The 20796-nt window shown below is 35.8% G+C and overlaps 1 protein-coding gene and 1 non-coding gene across 3 annotated transcripts; both read left to right on the forward strand.

Moving 5' to 3' along the window:
• The first annotated feature begins 8233 nt into the window (after positions 1-8233).
• On the forward strand, positions 8234-8340 carry LOC136215873 (small nucleolar RNA R71). The gene has a single exon (XR_010682876.1). It is a non-coding gene; the product is annotated as a small nucleolar RNA R71 (small nucleolar RNA).
• Positions 8341-10475: 2135 nt separating this feature from the next.
• LOC136210523 (chaperone protein dnaJ 13) lies at positions 10476-19651 on the forward strand. Of its 2 annotated transcripts, none has more exons than XM_066001810.1 (13): positions 10476-10850; positions 11103-11420; positions 11819-12016; positions 12112-12226; positions 12563-12649; positions 13535-13623; positions 13855-13939; positions 14815-14868; positions 15757-15837; positions 17109-17186; positions 18103-18342; positions 19158-19265; positions 19352-19651. In XM_066001810.1, exons 1-13 carry the CDS (start codon positions 10747-10749, stop codon positions 19406-19408), a joined length of 1614 nt encoding a protein of 537 aa, XP_065857882.1. In that variant the 5' UTR covers positions 10476-10746; the 3' UTR covers positions 19409-19651. The 2 variants fall into 2 exon arrangements, with proteins under 2 accessions (XP_065857882.1, XP_065857881.1); XM_066001809.1 differs by having other exon boundaries at positions 10478-10850; positions 11134-11420.
• The last annotated feature ends 1145 nt before the right edge of the window (positions 19652-20796 follow it).

Raw genomic sequence — 20796 nt, forward strand, 5'->3', positions numbered from 1 at the left:
GTGATACCGTCGATTATTGCGGAAAAATAAATCATCCATCAGACAATACAGTTCGTTTTGACGTATCCACGTTTAGTGACTAAGAAATCGACCAAGTTGGATTGTTCTTTCAGAATAACTCGTCTTTTGTCCTTTTGTGAGACGCATTAATTCGGGTTTTGACTCCCTTTGAGCGCATCTCAGTTTTTAGACACGGTTCGAGTTACTCTTCTAGTTCAATCGTTCGTTATTGTCAATGACTCGTTCCCTTTTATTCGCGTGGGTTCATGTCTCGATTTTTGGATTACAACGGGATCTTTTGGATCTATCGAGAGACGTAACCACGTGTTTATTTAGTGATGGGATCACTTTTGGATTTTATTTTAGGGAACGGACTCATCGCGTAACGCGTTTGTTCTTAGCGTCGAGGATTCGTTTGCTCATTTTGCTACGTGAAAGACGGTGAGTCTTATTTTGAGCGCACGATAATCTTTCGGCTAATTACAACTCTTTGTTCCTCCCAATCCACGGGATATATCATCTCAATGTGGTTATAGAAAATCAACGTTTCGTTGAATCGCATGTTTATTCGAAGCGAGGATATCACCGTTTTCCTTCCTTTAGGCGCGAATTAAGCAAACACGTACATCGGGCCATATTTCTTGCAGTTTTGGTAACGGTCGAAATGATCGAGTCGTTAGTCAAAACTCGCAGTCTCGTCCATATGGCGCAATTATATGGCCTGGCTTAATTCGGCTTTCGAGATTTTAAACGGGGTATACACTCGTTCGAGGCACGTATTCAACGATATTGGTTTATTTTCTTTAACTACTCGCGGGATTAACATATATCGTAGATTCAGAATGATTTTGGTCGATTAGTTCCTTTTTGTCTTTTTATTTTCTTAGTCACCTTTTGCGGACACGTCCATTTCTCTTAAGAATGACACCAGGCATAACGTAAAAGCTCGTCTTTTATTCGGAAGGGACGGGCTACTTGTGCGAAACTTTTCACGTTACAACAAGGTCGTTCGAAACAGAAATGTTCTTCGTTTTCGTTTCGTCGTGATCTCGTTTTATCCCAATTTATTTAAAGAATGTGAATAACGGCTACCGTTAATATAGTCTTTTGTATCGAAATGTAATTATCCTTAACACCGAACCGATTCATACTAATACGTGCTTACGTCATAACGTATTTCCTGAACACGTGCCTTCGTCGGGACACCGAAAGGGACAAGGCGGGTCGCACATGTTCATTCATATGAGATGACTAAGTCGTCTTTAGTTCAAATCGTTTCGATGTTTTAGGGTAATTAGTATGTCGATTCATGAGTATATATTAACGCATCGTCTCATTTTCTTTACATAATTTAGGATTAGACGCGTATCATGGCGGTTTGAAAACACGAACTGATTCATTTATCACATCAAAAATAGTAACGGGTAATCCTATGGAAACTTCTAAGGCTACTATATGCTGACACGGCTGACCGCGGGACCTCACAGGACCGCACAGATTCGCCCCTAACGAATGGATGGGGACCCTCTGGCGCCTTACTGTAAGGGGGAACTTACGCTAGCCTCTTTCGAGCGACGAATGGACTCTCGCTAGAGGTTTCGCGGAAATTACCCAAAGGGTTTGCAATAATGCTCGTGAATGCATACGAAAAGAAGTAAAACGATCCGTCCCCGTTAAGGGCTTAGTGCATGCCTTCCGGAATCAAATTTCTCGCTTCCCCAGCAGAGTCGCCACTTGTTAGACGAGGTGCCGCGGCCTAATCTCCCGGGCGGACCGGGGGGTGGACAACCTCATGGCGACATAAGCGGTGATTGGCGCCGAAAGCAACCAATCGTGGAATCAAGCTGCTCGGCAGGACCGGAGCTCGAAGATATGGAAGAGTCGCCACCCACGAATGGGAAAATGAACACCGATCCCTTGCGGGAGACCGGTGTGGGTTCGGGAAACTTAGGTACGAGCCGAGAAGGCTAGCTCCTTTCCGGAGAAAGGCTACTAGGCACCCCGACATCGCCCGGTTATGAACCACCGGCCTCCTACTCAACATGTTAGGCGATAACGGACTAATCGTATACTTCTTTAAGTTTAAAATTCATTTGAAACCCTTTTCTTTCTCTTTTTAGAAACCGTTTTGAGCATATGATATTGAAAAGCCACATCAGTAAAGAATCACCCATTTATGTTTATACATACACAGAGAGGGGGAAGAAAGAAGTGATTTATTTACAACCGTATTAAATATTATATCGTGTGTTTATTCTACACTAACTTATTTCCCAAAAACGGATTTATTTACATGGTTCGCACCTTAATCGCCGTTGGAACGATTCAGGTGCGTTTTAAAACCCCGTTTGATGAAGTTTACCCGAATCGCCGTTGGAACGACTCGAGTATTTGAAAACGTTTGAGATAAAAAAAAACCTTTTAATGAGAAAACATGGTTAAACATACAAGTCAATTTTATTTTGTACAAATTCTTTAAGAAAATGGTTCAAAACTCTATTATTCGCAAAGAAAACGATTTTAATTACAATGATCCTTTAATCCGCCTTTGGAACGGATTAGGGTTTTAAAACTTGGTATTTTGAAGACGATTTGAAATATTAACAAGAATGACTCCATTTATTTACATTACAAATCTAAAAAAAACATTAGTTTAAATAATTCAATTGAAAACTCTCTTTTTGGTGATTTATTTTCCCCACTTACTTTAATGGACTCTTTAACTATTATAATTACAATAAACTAACATTTACACTCAAATGAAGCCCTTTTGAAACATGGACCCATGAATGGGCCAAAAGAATAAAGAAAATGGTTTTAGACCATATATATATATGTATACATTTAAATCAAAAAGGAAGATAAGAAAATAAGATTTAACCAAAAATCACTATATGTATATGAAGATAATAAACACAATATATCTTATACTTTGAAATGTGAAAATAATAAGTAAATCCTATAACTAAGAAAGTAATACTTATCTAAAAATAATTTAACTCAATAATCACTAAAATAACCCAAATATTCTAAAAAAAACTATACATATATATACATAATTAATATAGTTTAAATATCAAAAATACCATATGCTAATGTCTATTCATTATTTCTCAAAATATCAAGTAACTAATATTTAAATATAACCTAAGTTAATAAAAAAGGGAAATACATATATATATATATATTTATACTTATATTACAAAATAGAATAAAAAGAGATATACAAATATTCTAAAATAGATATATATACTAAAGTTCTAAAATAAGTTGAAAAACATGTATTACATAATCATATATATATATACTAAGGATTAAAAGTCTAAAAGTTAAGAAAAAGGGACTAAAATGACATTTTTTACATTTTGGCAGATTTACCGACGGAAAATCCGTCGGTAAACAGCCTTTAGTGACAGAATTGGCAAATTACAGCAGCACTCAAAAGCCTTAAATTAAATCTAATTCAATCGTTTTGGACTTCCGAACTACCGAAAATGGATCATAGTCGAAAACGGAAGTTCCTAAAACGATGTTTTTATTTTAAAACATTATTTGGAAATTTCTTTTAAATTAAAAAACTTATAATTACAACGTTTTCGACACCCGAACTACCTTTTTATCGGATCACGGTTCGTATTGGGATGTCAAAACGAGGTTTTTATTTTAAAACAAAACCGAATTTTATTTAACACGAAACGAAAATTAAATAAATATGCTAACTAAATAAAACGTGACAAAATAAATAAATGACTAAAGGAATAAAAAACTATAACATAAAAAAAAAATAGAGGGAGAGAAATAAATTAAATAAAGAGTCTAGTCCTCAGATAATACCTTTAATTCGGTATCTGACAGTCGAAGCCGATTGATTCCACGAACCGCGAGCTTCCGTTTTTTAATGAAAATTTAGTAAAAATTGAACTTAGGAAATTTGGAATTTTTGAGAAAAAAAAATATTTTTCTCAAAAAAATCCACTCTCTCTCTCTCAAAATGTTTAGAGTGAGAAAGTTTTCCTCCCCAAAAAAAAGGCCTCCTTTTTCACCTTGGGATCTGTGCCCTTATATAGGGAAACGGATCCCGGAACAATGGGCGACGCCCAAAAAAAATTGGGCGTCGCCCATTGTGGTTGGGCGGCCGCCCAACCTAGTGTTGGGCGGCCGCCCAACAATGTTGGGCGATCGCCCAACGGCGTTGGGCGAGCGCCCGACGTGGTTGGGTGCCCGCCCGGCGACCCTCGGGGCGTGCCCCGCGCCGTCGGACGCGTGCACTCCGTGGCCGCCGAGCGCGCGTTCCGCGCAGCTAGACGCTCGCACGTCGCGGCCGCCGAATGCGCGCCTCGCGCTGCCAGGCACGTGTGCTCAACGGCCCACGAGGGCGCACACCGCCAGCGGTCCCAGGGATTGCCCGGGCGTCGAGAGCGTGCCACTCGCGGTGCGTCCGACGGACGCCGCGCGCACGTCTCGAGCCGTCAAGCGGGCGTTCGACCATCGTCGTCCGCGTGCGGGATGCCGTTGCGTGCCCGTGCCGTGCCGTTAATTTTCCTCAGCTTATTATTCTTTATATATTTTTCAAAACTTCCGGAATCAATCGCTTCGACCGTCTTATTTCAGGTTTTCGTCACAGGTCCTCCGACTCGGTGTCTACAGCCGTTATGCCCTCCATAAGAGCTTGAATGGCATTCTGACATTATAGACTCATATTCGTTTTCACTAACGCATCTCCTAATTATACCATCACCACATGTTTTGGACAAGAAAGGGTCTTCCCAAAAATACATTTTAATATCGGAAAAAAATTTCTTCTTTTGTTGGGAGTTTAACCCTTCTGGGACAATATGAGCTGCGAGATAATTAGCTATATCCGCATACCATGGTGAAATGACACTTTTTATTTGTTTGAAAAATTTATCGGGGAATTTATCTCATATACCGGTTGTTTCACCGATAGGACCGTTTTCATCTTTAAGCCTTGATAGATGATCGACGATAAGGTTTTCGACTCCCCTTTTATCTTTAATTTCTATGTCAAATTCTTGTAATAACAAGACCCATCTAATAAGATGTGGTTTTGCATCTTTCTTAGCGAATAGATACCTTAAAGCTGCGTGATCGGTATATATAATAACTTTAGATCCTAACAGATACGACCTAAACTTATCACATGCAAAAACTACCGCTAGCATTTCTTTTTCGGTTGTGGTGTAATTTAACTGTGCACCGGACAATGTGTGACTTGCATAATAAATAACATGAAGTTTCTTATCCTTCCTTTGACCTAATACACATCCTACGGCTAAGTCGCTTGCATCGCACATAATTTCGAAAGGTAAATCCCAATCGGGTTTAGCAATTATGGGTACACTGACTAAGACGGTTTTTAATGTTTCGAAAGATTTAATACAATCTTTATTAAAATCAAAAGTTGAATCCTTCATAAGCAAATTAGTAAGTGGTTTGGAAATCACGGAAATTTTTTTAATAAATCTTCTGTAAAAACCTGCATGACCTAAAAATGACCTTACTCCCTTAACAGTAGTTGGTGGGGGTAATTTCTCTATGACTGAAGTTTTTGCTCTATCCACTTCTAATCCTTTTTCAGATATTTTATGACCTAAAACAATTCCTTCGTCTACCATGAAATGACATTTCCCCAGTTTAAAACTAAATTCGTTTCTTCACATCTAGACAATACTTTATCTAAGTTTTCTAAACATGCATCAAAAGAATCTCCATAAACTGAAAAATCATCCATAAAGACTTCCATAATATCTTAAATGAAATCGTTAAAAATTGCAGTCATACAACGTTAAAATATTGCTGGTGCATTACATACACCAAAGGGCATTCTCCTATATGCAAAGGTTCCATAAGGACACGTGAAGGTTGTTTTATCTTGGTCATCCGGGTAAATGTATATTTGCAAGAATCCAGAATAACCGTCGAGAAAATAATAAAATGCATGACTGTTATCCTTTCGATCATTTGATCGATGAAAGGTAGAGGAAAATGATCTTTCCTGGTTGCCTTATTTAGGTTCCTATAATCTATACAAACCCTCCAACCGGTGGTGGTTCGCGTAGGAATTAATTCACCTTCGTCATTCCTTACTACAGTTATGCCTCCCTTTTTAGGTACACAATGGATCAGACTAACCCATTCACTATCCGAGATAGGATAAATGATTCCATTGTCTAAAAGCTTAGTAATCTCATTTTTTACTACTTCTTTCATGTTCGGATTTAAACGTCTTTGCCTATCCGCTTTAGGTGGCTTATCTTCTTCTAAGTGAATTCTATGCATTACAATACTAGGATTAATTCCTTTTAAGTTTGAAATTTTCCATCCCATACTTCCTATCCTAATTCTAACAACTTCTTTCAATTTCTCTTCTTGATCTTTAGTTAACTTGTTAGAGATAATTATAGGTAGAGTATCACTTTCGCCTAGGAAAGCGTACCTTAAATGGTTTGGTAACTCTTTAAGTTCTAACTTAGGGGGTACTATAATTGAAGGCGGAACTGGTCCATCTTCTTGAATCAAAGGCTCTGGGTCCTTATCTTCTAATTCTTCTCGCACTATGGGTTCTATTATTTCTTCTCTTTGAATAATGTCATTGACACATTCTTCAACCAAGTCAAGTTTCATACAAGCGAATTCTTCCATAGGATATTTCATCGCTTTGCTCATATTAAACTCAATCTTATCTTCACCTATCCTCAAAGCTACTTTCCCTTCCGATACATCGACTAATGCACGTCCCGTATTCATAAACGGTCTACCAAAAATTAGTGGACAATTAGCGTCATATGCAAAGTCTAATATAACGAAATCGGTAGGAAAAATAAACTTATCGACTTTAACTAAAACATCTTCAATTATACCATATGGTTTCTTAGTGGTTTGATCCGCTAGTTGCAAAACCATATTGGTACGCTTGTTATCTTCTTCTAAACCTAATTTATTAAAAATAGACAACGACATTAAGTTGATGCTTGCTCCTAAATCACAAAGACAACTTGGGAATTCAATGTCTCCCAACTTACACGAGATGGTAAAACATCCAAGATCTTTGAGTTTTGTCGGCAAGTTACTCGACACAATTGAACTACAGTCCTCTGTTAACGATATGGATGAAATTCATTCCCAACTGATTTTCTTTGAAATCAAATCTTTTAAAAACTTACCATAGTTAGGAATTTGCGTTATCGCATCCATAAATGTTAAATTTATATGCAAATTTTTAAGTTTGTCCAAAAACGTCAAAAGTTGTTTGTCACAGTCCTTATTTCGGACTTTGTGTGGAAAAGGTGGTTTAGGTACAAAAGTTTTTGTACTTGTGTCTAATGGTGAACTTTTTGTGTTTAAATCATCTTCTTTGGATTTCGTTGGTAAATCAGTTCCCTGCAAAGTAGAATCTCTGGGCATTTCCGGACCTAAGTAATTTTTCCCTGAACGAAGAGTGATAGCCTTTACATGCTCTTTCGGATTTTTTTCCGTATGGCTGGAAAGACTTCCCTCTTTTCGGGATGGAATTGATTTAGCAATATGTCCTATTTGAACCTCCAAATTATGGATGCTAGACGAGTGGTTTTTAATAAGTTGATCGAATTTATTCTCGATACGTTTAAAACCATCATCGTGGCTACTTACTTTTCCACCGATAGCGTTTATAAATTTGTCGATTTTAGAAGATAAAGTGCTAATCGTATCTCTTGACTGATTTTGATAATTATTGGTACGATTTTGATTAGCATTGATATTATTATTATTATCTTTCCAGTTAAAGTTAGGATGATTCCTCCATACAGAATTATAAGTACTAGAATAAGGATTATTAGTCTGGTTTTGCCATTGGACAAAATTTACCTGTTCAATCTCACTCATACCTTCGTAATCCACATCCGTTGGGATTGGATTACCATTGGTATCGCACGGTGCCATAAACCTATCAATTTTGTGCGATAAAGCAGAAAATTGGGCTTGTAACATCGCGAATGGATCGAGATTCACTATACCTTTAACTGGTGATGTGGTTGAGGATGATGGTTTCTCCACTGGTATGTGTCCACGTTCTGCGGGCCACATACTGCTGTTGATTGCCATTTCCTCCAAAAGTTCTCTTGCTTGGGCGGATGTCTTCTTCATAAATAACCCTCCCGACATAGCATCTAATGAACCTCTAGTTGTAGGATTAATCCCATTATAAAATGTTTGCATTAAAAGTGCATCGGGTAATTGGTGGTGTGGGCATAAACGTTGAAGTTCCTTAAAACGTTCCCAAGCCTCATAAAGAGTTTCATTATCATTTTGAGAAAAAGATGTTAACTCTTTTATGACTCTTGCTGTTTTTGCTAAAGGGAAATATTTTGATAAAAACGTTTGGGCTAATTGATCCCAAGTTGCAAATGTTGCGGCTGGCATAGAAGTTAACCAATCTTTGGCTCTATCCTTCAAAGTGAAAGGAAAGAGTCGAAGTTTAATTGCTTCGGCAGTCACATCAGTTATTTTGAAAGTGTCACAAATTTCTAAGAAATTTGTCAAATGGGTGTTAGAGTTTTCGTTAGGTAGTCCGTAAAACGTTACATTGTTTTGCAACATATTAAGCAAAGCTGGCTTAATTTCAAATTGGTTTGCGTTTATTCGGGGTCTAACTATACTATTGGTTACACCGGCCACTCCTGGCCTAGCGTAATCCATGAGTGTTAGTGGACCTGCCATATTTTCTGGCTCATAATTTTCTTTTTCTTTGTCTTTTTTGTTTTTTCTATTATTCCTAATTGTCTTTTCAATTCTGGATCTAATGGTTTTGGTGAAATGTCCGAACTTCGAGAACTGCGCATGAACTTGAAATTTTTGCACGAACCAAAACTACATTCAAAACAGAATTGAAAAATAAATATGTTAGTAAATAAAAATAAATAAAATATAAAAGTTAAAATAAGTATGTATAAACCTAGATTTGAAATAAAACACGAAAAATCTAAATTTTTGTAAAAAAATTTGGCGTTCCCCGGCAACGGCGCCAAAAACTTGTTGAGCGATTTCCGCAAGTGCACGGTTTCGCTTGTAGTAATAAAAAGATATCAATCCCACAGGGAACATTTTTTCACAAAAACTTATTTTGATATGGTTTAAATACGACTTAGGTTTATTAAATAGAAAATCGTTAATTGAATTTGGTTTTGAGGTTGATTTAATAAGAATCAGATTAGAATATGTGTAGAATGTTAGAAATCAATTCCGTCTTGAAATTAAATTACAAGACAGAAACATTTAGCTCAATGTGGCGCATAACATTATCAAAGGTTATGATACATTCACTATGTGTCAGGTGCATCTTCATATGCTCCCAACTGTTGGGCAATGAGCGGAGAACAACTTGGACTTTCTTCTCCTTAATCAGCTGATGACCAACATCACTAAACTCAATAATCATAATAGCTATCTCCTTCAGATGCTTTTTCATTGTATGATCAGATATCTTCTTATAAGTATCAAACTTGATTGTGAGCAATCAGAGTCTGGTCATAGACACACCTCCGAACTTAGCCTTCAAGCTGTCCCACTGGTCCTTTGAATTATCACACTTATAATATTTCTTAGTGAGATCATCATCCATCACACTAAGCAGGATGTTGCGGGCCATGAAATCCTTCTTTTCCCACATGAGTTAAGCATCATTATCCCTTCTATGTTGAGCAGTTGTTTCTTCCTCGGGTTCAGCCATAACTGTTTCCAAAGGGTCGAGAGTCTCTTGCTCCTCCAACACATACTAGATCTTAATATTCCAGACCCCATAGTTATTCCCATTTAGTTTCAAGTCTTTGTTGAGTTCGGCTACTATTGACTTTCTAGCTAATGCATTATTGACCTCGTATCTACAATGGGTTATTGCACGGTTTAGTAAGAAGTTTTATTCAATTTCAATACACACGAGTTCTCTATGTAACCTAAATCTAACTAATAAGGTTTTCATATTAGATTTCAATTCGAAAAATAAAACCGGTGTGACTCAAATTATCCTTTACACTCTAATGTTCAACCTAATTACCTAGATATTTATGTACAGAGAACTTAGTTACATAGTGTAACTAGTCTCGTAACTTATTACAATGATTTGTTTAACATTTAACGTTGACTTTATGTTTATTATCCAAAACATATTAGTTCCATTCATGAATGAATGGGTTTAAAGCTTTTACTAATTCTTTATACTTAAACAATAAACTACTGAAATAACATATAATAAACCATAAATGAATATCAAAATATCCAACAAACAAAATCAACATTATTCAAAACCAAAAACCAAACACCAATATCCAAAAATTTATAAGAACCCTATCGCATAAACCAACCCATCATAATTATTAAACTATTTCGAATGGATTGGACTAATTGATAAGGGGGCTTATTCTCAACCCAAAATTGAGCCCAAATTCTTGTGTCCAGACAGACAAACAACAGATGATGAAACGGTGACATAAGGAGAATCCATTCCACTCTCGATTTTGGTTTTGCCCTCAGAAATCGGTACAGAAAAACCTTTTGAGCTTGCTGAAATTCAAAAACCCCTAAAACCCTTGCGCGCTTTTACGTCATAGTCTGGTTGCTTCTTGACTTTCACATTAACCAACTCTGCTTAATCAATCTGCAGAAGCAGAGTACCTTACGTTGTTCTAAAAATCTTGAATTGGATTCCGGAGATGAGTATAGACAAGGAGGGACCACTAAGGAGAGAGCTTTATGCAGTGCTACAAGTATCGCCGGAGGCCACCGATGAAGAAATTAAAAAGGCCTACCGCCACTGGGCTCAAGTTTATCACCCTGACAAGTACCAGGACCTTCAAGTATGATGAGATTGTCCTTTTTTACTCAAAACTAAAGTTGGCATTGATTTTGCAAGTGTTTAATTGCAGCTTTCTGAATTTGATTTCTCTCTGTATTAACTGTTTCTTGTTATATGCAAGTCAATTGCGAATTCAAAAAGGAAGTGGATATGTGTTTTTTTTGTCATGTGATGAAACTTGGAATTTAAATGCTGTTAGAATTTGTAATTGCGGTTTCCTTCAATTCTTAATTAATTGTGGTTCTAATCTCAGATTACGCTCTTGTATTGAAACTTGTATTCAGATGAAGGAAATAGCTACTCAGAACTTTCAACGGATATGTGAAGCATATGAAATACTATCTGATGAAAATAAAAGGCAAATATATGACATATATGGTATGGAAGGGTTGACTTCGGGTTTGGAACTTGGTCCAAAGCTGAACAAACCAGAAGAGCTGAAGGAAGAACTTGAAAAGCTACGTCGGATGAAAGAACAAGAAAAGATGGCAGCGCACTTCCGACCTTCTGGTACAATATTGGTCAACTTATCTTTGCCAGAGTTTCTGGATGGTGATGGCATAATGAGAGGGTACAAACCCCCCCTCCTCTTTTAAGTTTAAACTTCACTTGATAAGAACGTTTTGATTCTTTCTTCATTTTTTATTTGATTGATATCTCGTTAATCTAAAAACACTTCCAACATGTGCATTGAACTTGACCATTTACAAGCATGCAGTGAGGACCTCTTTCTGTTTCTCTCTACACTCAAACAGGCCCAGACAAATGCATGTGGTTTCCCCCTATTTTCTGAAATTGTTTCATGTAAATATATGAATTGTCTGTATAAGTTATCATTGTCCAGTAGAAAGAGTTTTTCCTCTCAACATCATTGTGGTCCTTAATGATCCAAATGAATCTGATTGCCTGCATTTTCAATTGCTGTATGTTGTGCCTCTTTCTTTAGGAAACTCATTTTCTGTATTTCAGAATGGCTATGTCTAGTGAAGTTCATTCCCAATTATCAAAACGCAATACTGTTGCCATGGGTGGAAACTTGGAAGTTCAGGAAAATTCTGGGGGTGCAGCTGCTAGTGCTGTGTTTAGGCATCAGCTTTCTTCAGTCTCATCCATAGAATTTATGGGCTCTGCTGGTTTACAAGGAATTATTGGAGTACAAACTACACGGTTGGGGCCTTCGATTTCCAAATTCTCTATGATTATCTTGCATATTTTGTACAATTTATATTCATTTCTTCTCTCTCTTCCTTTCCTTTTTCCAGTGAATTGTCTGTGCACTCTACTGCAACAATAACCTTTGCAAAGTCTTTGAGAGATGGTTCAGTCAACCTTTCAAATACCTGGACCCGTCAACTCTCGGAAACTGCACTTGGAAATGTATGCTGCTTTGTTGTCTTTTTCCTTTTGCAAAGTTTTTAAGTAGTCTGAGCAAGTTACTGGTGAGTATGATGTAGCATCTTTAAAGTCATGAAGAAAATCCATTGACTGATTATATAGCATTCCATGCAATAATATATTTGTTAGATAGTAGTTCATATATCGTCAAACGACATAGCAAGTGCTCTCTGGAAACTTTGTTGCAGAAGTCAGATGTAATGTACAATAATATTTGATATGGTCAACAACATATTTTATAGGCTTGGATAGTAGAAAATATTTAAATTTTCTTCTTCATAACATCTAAGTCTCTTTTTTGTCTACTTTCTTTACCAGATACAGCTACTGTTAGGTCCACAATCATCTATAGCTGTTGGATGGCAAAATAAGGATGAAAAGATGTCCGCTTCTGGACGGTTGGAGGTATATTTATTTTTGCTGGACAAACAAGAAGAAACTTTATTCTATGATGTCTGTGCATAATCTTAGGAAACTCTTTGAAAGGAGAAATGTAGAACATCAAAACTTCTGCTAGTGAAGCAGTTTTTTTTTTACAAAAAGAGTTCTTAAGTTATATATTATATGCATTATCTAATTTCTGGAGAGAACTTGCCATCCAAAATTTCCATCCATCATGTTCTATAGTTTTTACCATGATATCACCCAATTCGAAAATATTTCCCCATAGCCCTGGGTGGAAGCAGCCGTAACAGAAGGGGAGGTTTCATTTTAAACTTTGTTTGAGAAAAAGAAAGGTGGGGATCATGTAGGTAAAGTGAAGGTTAAATAACCCCCCATCTCTCCTGCCACTAAATTGGTGGTGAGATTTGGAGAATTTTTTTTTTGAGCCAAATTAACCTCATATATTTTTCAAATTGTCTATTTAGAAATAGAAAGATACTTAACAATGTTTATTTTGAATTGAAGAGTATTTTTGTAATCTATACATTCATCCCAACTTCATAAAACTTTCAGACCAAGCGACAAAAGATTATTCAACCTCATAAACTCATACGTTCCTCCCAAACAAGCTAATAGCCAACTCCTCTTTTCCTCTGAATCTTGCTTTAATATTCCCTCGCTCCATCTACCAAAAAAGAAAAATATCCTTGTTCCCTCCATCAAAAAGTGCCTAATGTTTAAAAGGTTATTCATAGTTATCCTAAGTTTTTTAGATTTAATTCTGTAACCACATTTCTAGTTATTTTCTTCAATGTTTTTATTTTCAGATGACCCATTTTTTTGCTAATTTTTAGAACCTTTAATTAGGACAAACTTATCTTTCCTCTTTCCTTATACCATCCACAGATTGGTACAAGTTCTTTTGGAGCATCAGCTCGTTACAGTCGGCGGTTTTCATCAAAGTCCCATGGTCGTATTGCAGGCAAATTTGGAAGGTAGATGCTAAAAAATCATGGAGATAATAATTCTATGGTGGTAACTGTCACTGATGTTGTTTGCATATTGACTTGTTTGTGTTTGGCCATGTTGTCATTTGTATTTGGTGCAGTAATATCTGTTATAAATGATATAGATTAGAAATTCATGGCTTCAAAACGTTACAAAATGATTGTTTCATCTGATCAAGAATACCAGGGTTCTCATATTTTTATTTACTGTTTTTGTAGCTCCACTCTGGAGGTTGAAGTTGGCGGTGGGCGAAAATTATCCGAGTTTAGCACTATCAGAATGCTTTGTGGAGTAGGAATTCAGGTATCAAAGAAATTAGATTAGAGGATGTGCTTATGTTTTTTAAATACTAGACATCAGTCATGCGACATGGAGGTTCTTGGGCTTTTCCTCTTGGGGCTTTACAGGTGTTTATATGTGCTATAATATGATTATACGATTGGAGGCATTACTTAAAGTTAAACAATCATTTGTTTCTGTGCATTCCTCGGTCTAGGAGGATATGTAGTCCTCCATGGGTAATTTGTGTTTATTGTTAATAGTTTCTTATTGACTTCAACATATACATATATATATATATGTGTGTGTGTGTGTGTGACACTTCGTGTGTATGTGTGTTGTGGTTTGAAATGTTAGTGTAAGGAAACTTGAATTTCAGGTTTGGACATGTAAACTATAATTTGGGTATGCATATCATATCTTCCTGGCCGGTTTGCTCTCATTATTATGTATGGGAAGTATATCTTTGCAAGTAAAGGCACTGTGATACCAGAGTTTTCACAATATATTTGCACTGGAGAGGTTAGAGGCAACTTTTTGCAAAATAGCTTCAACTTCAGTATGTATATTCTGTTGATATAAGAGAATCCGTTACTTCACATTTATGATTAGCCACAGTGAGTCTATTAGTTCTGGAAAATGACAGATCTGATTCTAGGAGAGCGCTCTGTAGGAACACCTAAAATGCCTACTTGATCTACTGCTTAGTCCTTAGCATCTGTAACATAGTAAATCCTTTGTTTCCTGAACCTGTCCATCGCTGATAAATGAACCACCAGTTTATGCATGATCCAGAAAAAGGCGATTTCTAATTCTGTATTTATTTATAAATTCATATTCCATTTTGTTATTGCGTATATACGTGTGAAAATTTCATACTCTTTTGTTTCTGTTTGCAGGGTATCTTTTGGAAATTTGAATTGCATCGTGGTGGACAAAAAATAATTATTCCTGTAAGCAATTCCTACTCTTTTGCTTTCTAAACGATGGCATCTGATGTTTGCTTGACATTTTATCTATTTCTGCTTGGTCTATGCTGAGTTTCTAGAGAGGAATTCTTGCTTGGTGAAAGTAGTGCACCTTGGTTTCTGCTTTGTTAATAGGGACATGTCTTACAATATTAAAGTTGGGAGTTCAAATTTGATGCCAGAAATTTAAGCATCGGGGATTACTTTAGTTGGTTTATTACTCCAATTCAATTAATTGCTCTAGTACTTCTCCTAGAAGGCTTCATAAAACCGACATTACAAAATTTCTTCGCCAATAAAATGATTTATAAATGGATTCTTAATGATAATGTTGGTATTAAAGCAATCATTGATTTATGGCAATTTCTTAATAATCCATTATTTTAGCAGGGATTTTGACTCGTAAGGGAGTCATCTCTTTAATTCTGTGAAGTGTTGAAGTAAAAATGTACAAAGGTCTATTGCATATCAAATTGTGATTTTGCAAGATCTTGTGTTTATGAGTTTTCTTTAAATTGGTTGGGATCTGCCATGGAGTAGACAAAACTATTTACACACTTGGGTGCACATAACATGTTATTCGCTTGGGTATTTGAGCTGAAGAGATGTACCCTTCTCTTTCTGCTGCTTTTCCTCGGAAGGTGATATATTTTGTGCATTATCAAATTTCAGATCTGGAAAAATTTATGCTTAAGCAAAATTGTAGTTTGAAGTAGATGATATGGTACACATGGCTACCTCTAACCCATCTTCTCAGGATTTGGATCCTGTTTTCTTTTTGTTTTTTTATGAGATATTACTAATCTCTTTCTGCTTCTTCAGTTTATGCCTTTTTTCTTTTCTTTTCTGCTTCTGAGGAACTGTTATGTACAGGTACTGCTTTCTAGAAATATAAATTCAGCATTTGCAGTTGGAGCTTTCTTATTTCCTACATCACTTTACTTTCTACTCAAGGTATTTATATATGCTGCACTCATATTGTTCACTTTGTCAACTAGTTCTGCAAATTGTTCTTCAATTTCAATACGAGATGAGCTGGAGTTTGCTTACAAGGGTATCAACCAAAATAAATGCTCTTTTATTTTTTGTTCTGATTGTGTGACAAAGCTTATAAAAGCTGATTGTACCTTCTTATCCAATGGTCCTCTGACCCCTTTACCCAGTTATTGTTGAGTGCAAAACATTGAAGTGCTCCTTCAAGATATAACCCAGTTATGGTTGGCATTTTCATAATGTGGGTTAATGATCAATCCTGTTCATGTCCTTCTCTTTTCCTCATTTTGTGTGGGAGGAGATTGAATATATGCTTCACTATCAACTGCGCAGTTGGTGTACATTTAGTGTTTGTTGTCCCTGCTTTGTAAAGAGCCATGCCACTTACCGTGATTGGGGGATTTTATACTTCAGATATCTTAATTGTACTGTCTCAAATATAACATAAATTTTGTATTGCATGAATGGATAGTGATGGTGGGCTGTGTGAATCTATCTTTGCCCCCTTACTATTTGTAGTGTTTGTGACGTATATGTTCCATTGAAATGACTCATATTTGCTTGTAAATGATATTTTTCTTATAGCCTCTGCTTCTGCTAGAGTTCTTGGTCACCACCCAGACAAAACTTCGAATTTTATATGTTAATAAAATAGGAAAAACACACTACTTGGCCGCTGTACTTGGCCTCTCTTTTTTCCTGTTGAGCCCATGTACAATTATTTCATAACGTTTGGTTGGTCCCTCTACTTCTATTTATTCCTTACTTTAACCTTCATTCAACAGTAAAATATGGTGTGGATGCAACATAGCTTTATGTAGCATGTGAAGTTGAATTTCCATGGTGTACAACCATGAAAATGCACATAAAATTTTTAAACCCTACATCAGTCACATAAATTCACAAAGGAAGACGTGGCATTACAAAATTGAATTTTATTTTATAATTGTTTTTTTCTAATTTTTAATTTTTCATTATGCCATCAAATATGGGTTAAATCTAACAATAAATAAATGTATATGTTACGAAAACAGAATGATAGCACAGGAGCCCGATGGTAAAAAGACCAAGTACAAGGGGTCAAATAATGTGTTTCTCCATTAAAATACACCTAGGCAAAACTTAGAATTTTATATGAGAAGTAAAATATACCCTCAAGTTAATTTCAGTATTTAATGTAGAATTTTCTTCTCTGTTGTTGTTAATTGGAAAGAATTTGTATGTGCATGCAGAAACTGGTCATCAAACCTTATTACCTTCAGAAAGAAAATCGGAGGGCTTTGGAGAATAAAGAAAAAACTTCTGCTCAGGTATTTCTTACCATATTTTCTAGAAGTTTCGGTTATGCTTGCTTTGTTGCAAACCTACTTTTGGGTGACAATAACTCAGAGTAATATGCCAGAATTAGATAATTCCTTCTTAGTTCTTTCTTTCTTGTGTGGTAATCTATTTTTACATCAATGCTCAGAAGAAAATTTTCTTATTAGCAGTACTGCCTGCATTGGAAAGATGAAAAAGGAAGTTAATATCTATTTTTCTAGTTGTCTGGAGCTTGGAAAAAACAAACCGTTCAGTAAAACCTGTGGTTGACTTATGGGTATATTGTTTACATTAGAAATAATTTAATTGTTATCGTGCCTGGTCTCAGCGATGGGGTAGAAGTGAATAGCTACATTTCCAGATTAAGGGTTATAATACAATGTCACTTCACAGATGCAATTTCTTCAATGGAATTTTTGCAAAATATAGAACAATTCCAAATGAAAGGAATTGAACATAAGGTCTTACAACTGCAAAGTTATTGAAGTTTTATCACCTAATTTTGGTCTAATTTAATAGAGCAAGACTGCTCGAAAGGGTGGAGGGGAAAGAGATTAAACTTCTTTCTTACCACCTCCTAGTCTTCCTGCCATTTGTCTGTACATCTGGTGTAATTTAATTTCTCAAGCATAATGAACACCTTGGTGCCTATTCTGGTGATAATCCAATCTTGTGACTGTGGGAACCTGCATTTCACGTAACCTAATTTTTAGGAAAAACCCTGGTCGATGTGGTATTACTGGCTGTCGCAATTGAATATTAATTTCTGCTAATTTGAATTTTTCAATGTTTTAAATTGTTTGGTGGTGTCATCAATTTTTAATTTAAGAAATGCTTGGTTGCTTATGTATGTTCTCCTGTTCTGTAATTCTGATTGTCTGAGAATGGTTTAAAATACTCATGTAGGTTAAAGAGGCAAGAGCAGGTGCAGAAAGAGCTCAGCGATTGTTACAAAATGTTGCCAACAGGAAACGGAATAGGCAAGTAGAAATAAATGGGCTGGTTATTACTAAAGCAGTATATGGAAGTCGGAAAGCTTTGAAGAGAAGAGAAGAATCAAGAGAAGCACATGATGAATCAGCTTCTGAAGTCATTGATGTTACACTACCTCTTAATTTCCTGGTTAATGATTCTGGACAGTTGAAGGTATTTCTTCTTTCAAGGCTCAAAGTGTTATTTGGCCCCTGACCTATCAAAAGTGTTTGAGTTTGCCCCCAGGCCTATTATTTTGTGACATTAACCCCTGATGTATAACAATCAATCACATTTGGTCCCTGACTTATAGCAATCTATCACATTTGGTCGAATTTAGACGGAAATTAGAGCATATTTAAGGAGACCCGTTAAATCGCGTGTGAGATAATTGCTAATCAAGTGGAGAAGAATTGATGTTCTCCAAAGTAGAAGTTGAGAGACAAATGGCTTTTGGGTGTGAAATCTTATATGAAAATTAAGTCAACTAAGCAGATTGACAAAATATAACATTTGTGTTGCGATTAGCAATTATCAAACGCAAACATTTAACGGGTCTCCTTATATAGGCACTAGTTTCCATCTAAATTGATCAAATGTAATTGATTATTATACGCAAGGACGCGAAGCAAATATTTTGTATAGATCAGGCTCAGTAGTGCTTAAGCCTTCTTTTAATTTGCATTTAGGTTGAGTTTTTAGTTGCCAAATAAATGAATGATAATGGTCAGTTGCCTTATGTGGCTATCAGGGAAAGCATTGAAGCTTGTTTGTGGACGAGTTGGAATAGTGATAAGTAGAAACAAAAACTGCCACTTAAATGCCTTAATTTTTATATATGTATATATTTCATCTTAATAACTTGTTCTCGATGTGTGGGATGTATTCTATATGTATATAGGGGTTTATTGCTTGATCTGAATTGTTCACTTGTTTGTAGATTTTATAGTATAGAAACATGATTAAGATTGCTTTTCAACATGGTGCAGCTTCATGGGGGCGTGAAGAAGTCGGGAATTATGGGCTTCTGTGACCCGTGTCCGGGGGAACCTAAGGAATTATACATGGAGTACACTTACGGCGGCCAATCATACGAAGTAGTTGAAAAATTCCTTTGCTTACTAGTTATGATTATAGAGCTTTCTAACGGAATAACATTTTTGTATTGGTGAATTTGAAACAGGTCATGGTGGATGATTATGCAGAGTTGTTAATACCCCAAGAAGATCATAGAATCTGATGCTGACAAGCTAAGCTATTGATGAAGTTTAGTTAGAAGTCTTACAATTTTGTCATGCCATTTAAGGTAATACAATACAGAGAGTTGCTTTTCCCCATTATTTAGTAATTACACGATTCCCCTTAGATTTTTTATTTGCATGTCCAATGAGGGCATAAATGCAACATTCTTTTTGCTGGTGTACATTTTCACAATAAAATTGTTCTATATATTTTCTTAATTTTGTCTATTCTTAACTGGTCATTTCGGGACTAAGGCTTTGTTGTTGTTGTTGTTGTGTCTATTCTTAACTGGATTCACAGCAGAAAACAATATTTGAGGTAATTTTTTTTTTGGATGAATTAGGTCTTTGTTTACATGGTATTGACAGTCTTATATTCAATATTGGGTCTTCCATTGATATTTGAGTCACATTCAAGATGGTTTTGATCTTCGGGGCGTGAGGGTGTAATAATTACACATTACTTAGCTATACGACTCCTTGTATACGCAATTCCTCTTTTGAGGTAGCACATTTTTAGGTGAATTAGGCATTTGATCACGCTCTATGTTGCACGGAAACAGAAACGGATATGGAAACGGATACTGGGAAACGTAATTTCTGAACAGAAACATGTAAATATTAAAAATATAGGGGCATATTTATAAATATTAAAAATATAATAATACATTAGAAAAACAAGATTGAAGAACAAGACGAAGAAAGTCCAAACTCAATTGAGATTCAAGAGACAGATTATATGAGAAGGAAATATGGTTAAGTTCTTTAAAGGGTTAAGGTGCAAAAATACCCCTAACGTTTTGGGCCAGGAGCAATTTTACCCCTAACGTCTAAAATAGTGCAATTTTACCCTAACGTTGGAAGCCAAGAGCAATTTTACCCCTAACGTTAATAAATTGAGTCAATTTGAGAAATAATTCATCAAATTGTTTTCTCGGTTATGAATCTTGTTATCTACACTTTATACATGTGTCGTTTTATCAGTAACAAATCACAAACATTCGTCGGGATGTGAAAAAAATAAAAATAAAATAAAAAAATATACTGTCTTTTTGTACGGATTAGACAAAAAAAATTCAAAAAACCCACCGAATTTATAAATATTAATCTTAAATTCTATTATTAAATTATAAAAAACATGAAATCCTTTTTTTAGAACGAATTATTATGCAATTGGTGCAAAATAATGAACAAAAATATCTGTGTTTTATAATAGTGTCTGAAATTGACCCAATTTATCAACGTTAGTAGCTTCCAACGTTAGAGGTAAAATTGTACCATTTTAGACGTTAAGGGTAAAATTGCTCCTGACCCAAAACGTTAGGGGTATTTTTACACCTTAACCCTTCTTTAAATGGAACCATACAAGGAAGGAATTATCCTTCAA

The sequence above is a fragment of the Euphorbia lathyris genome, chromosome 1 (assembly GCF_963576675.1).
Source record: "Euphorbia lathyris chromosome 1, ddEupLath1.1, whole genome shotgun sequence".
Taxonomy (NCBI): domain Eukaryota; kingdom Viridiplantae; phylum Streptophyta; class Magnoliopsida; order Malpighiales; family Euphorbiaceae; genus Euphorbia; species Euphorbia lathyris.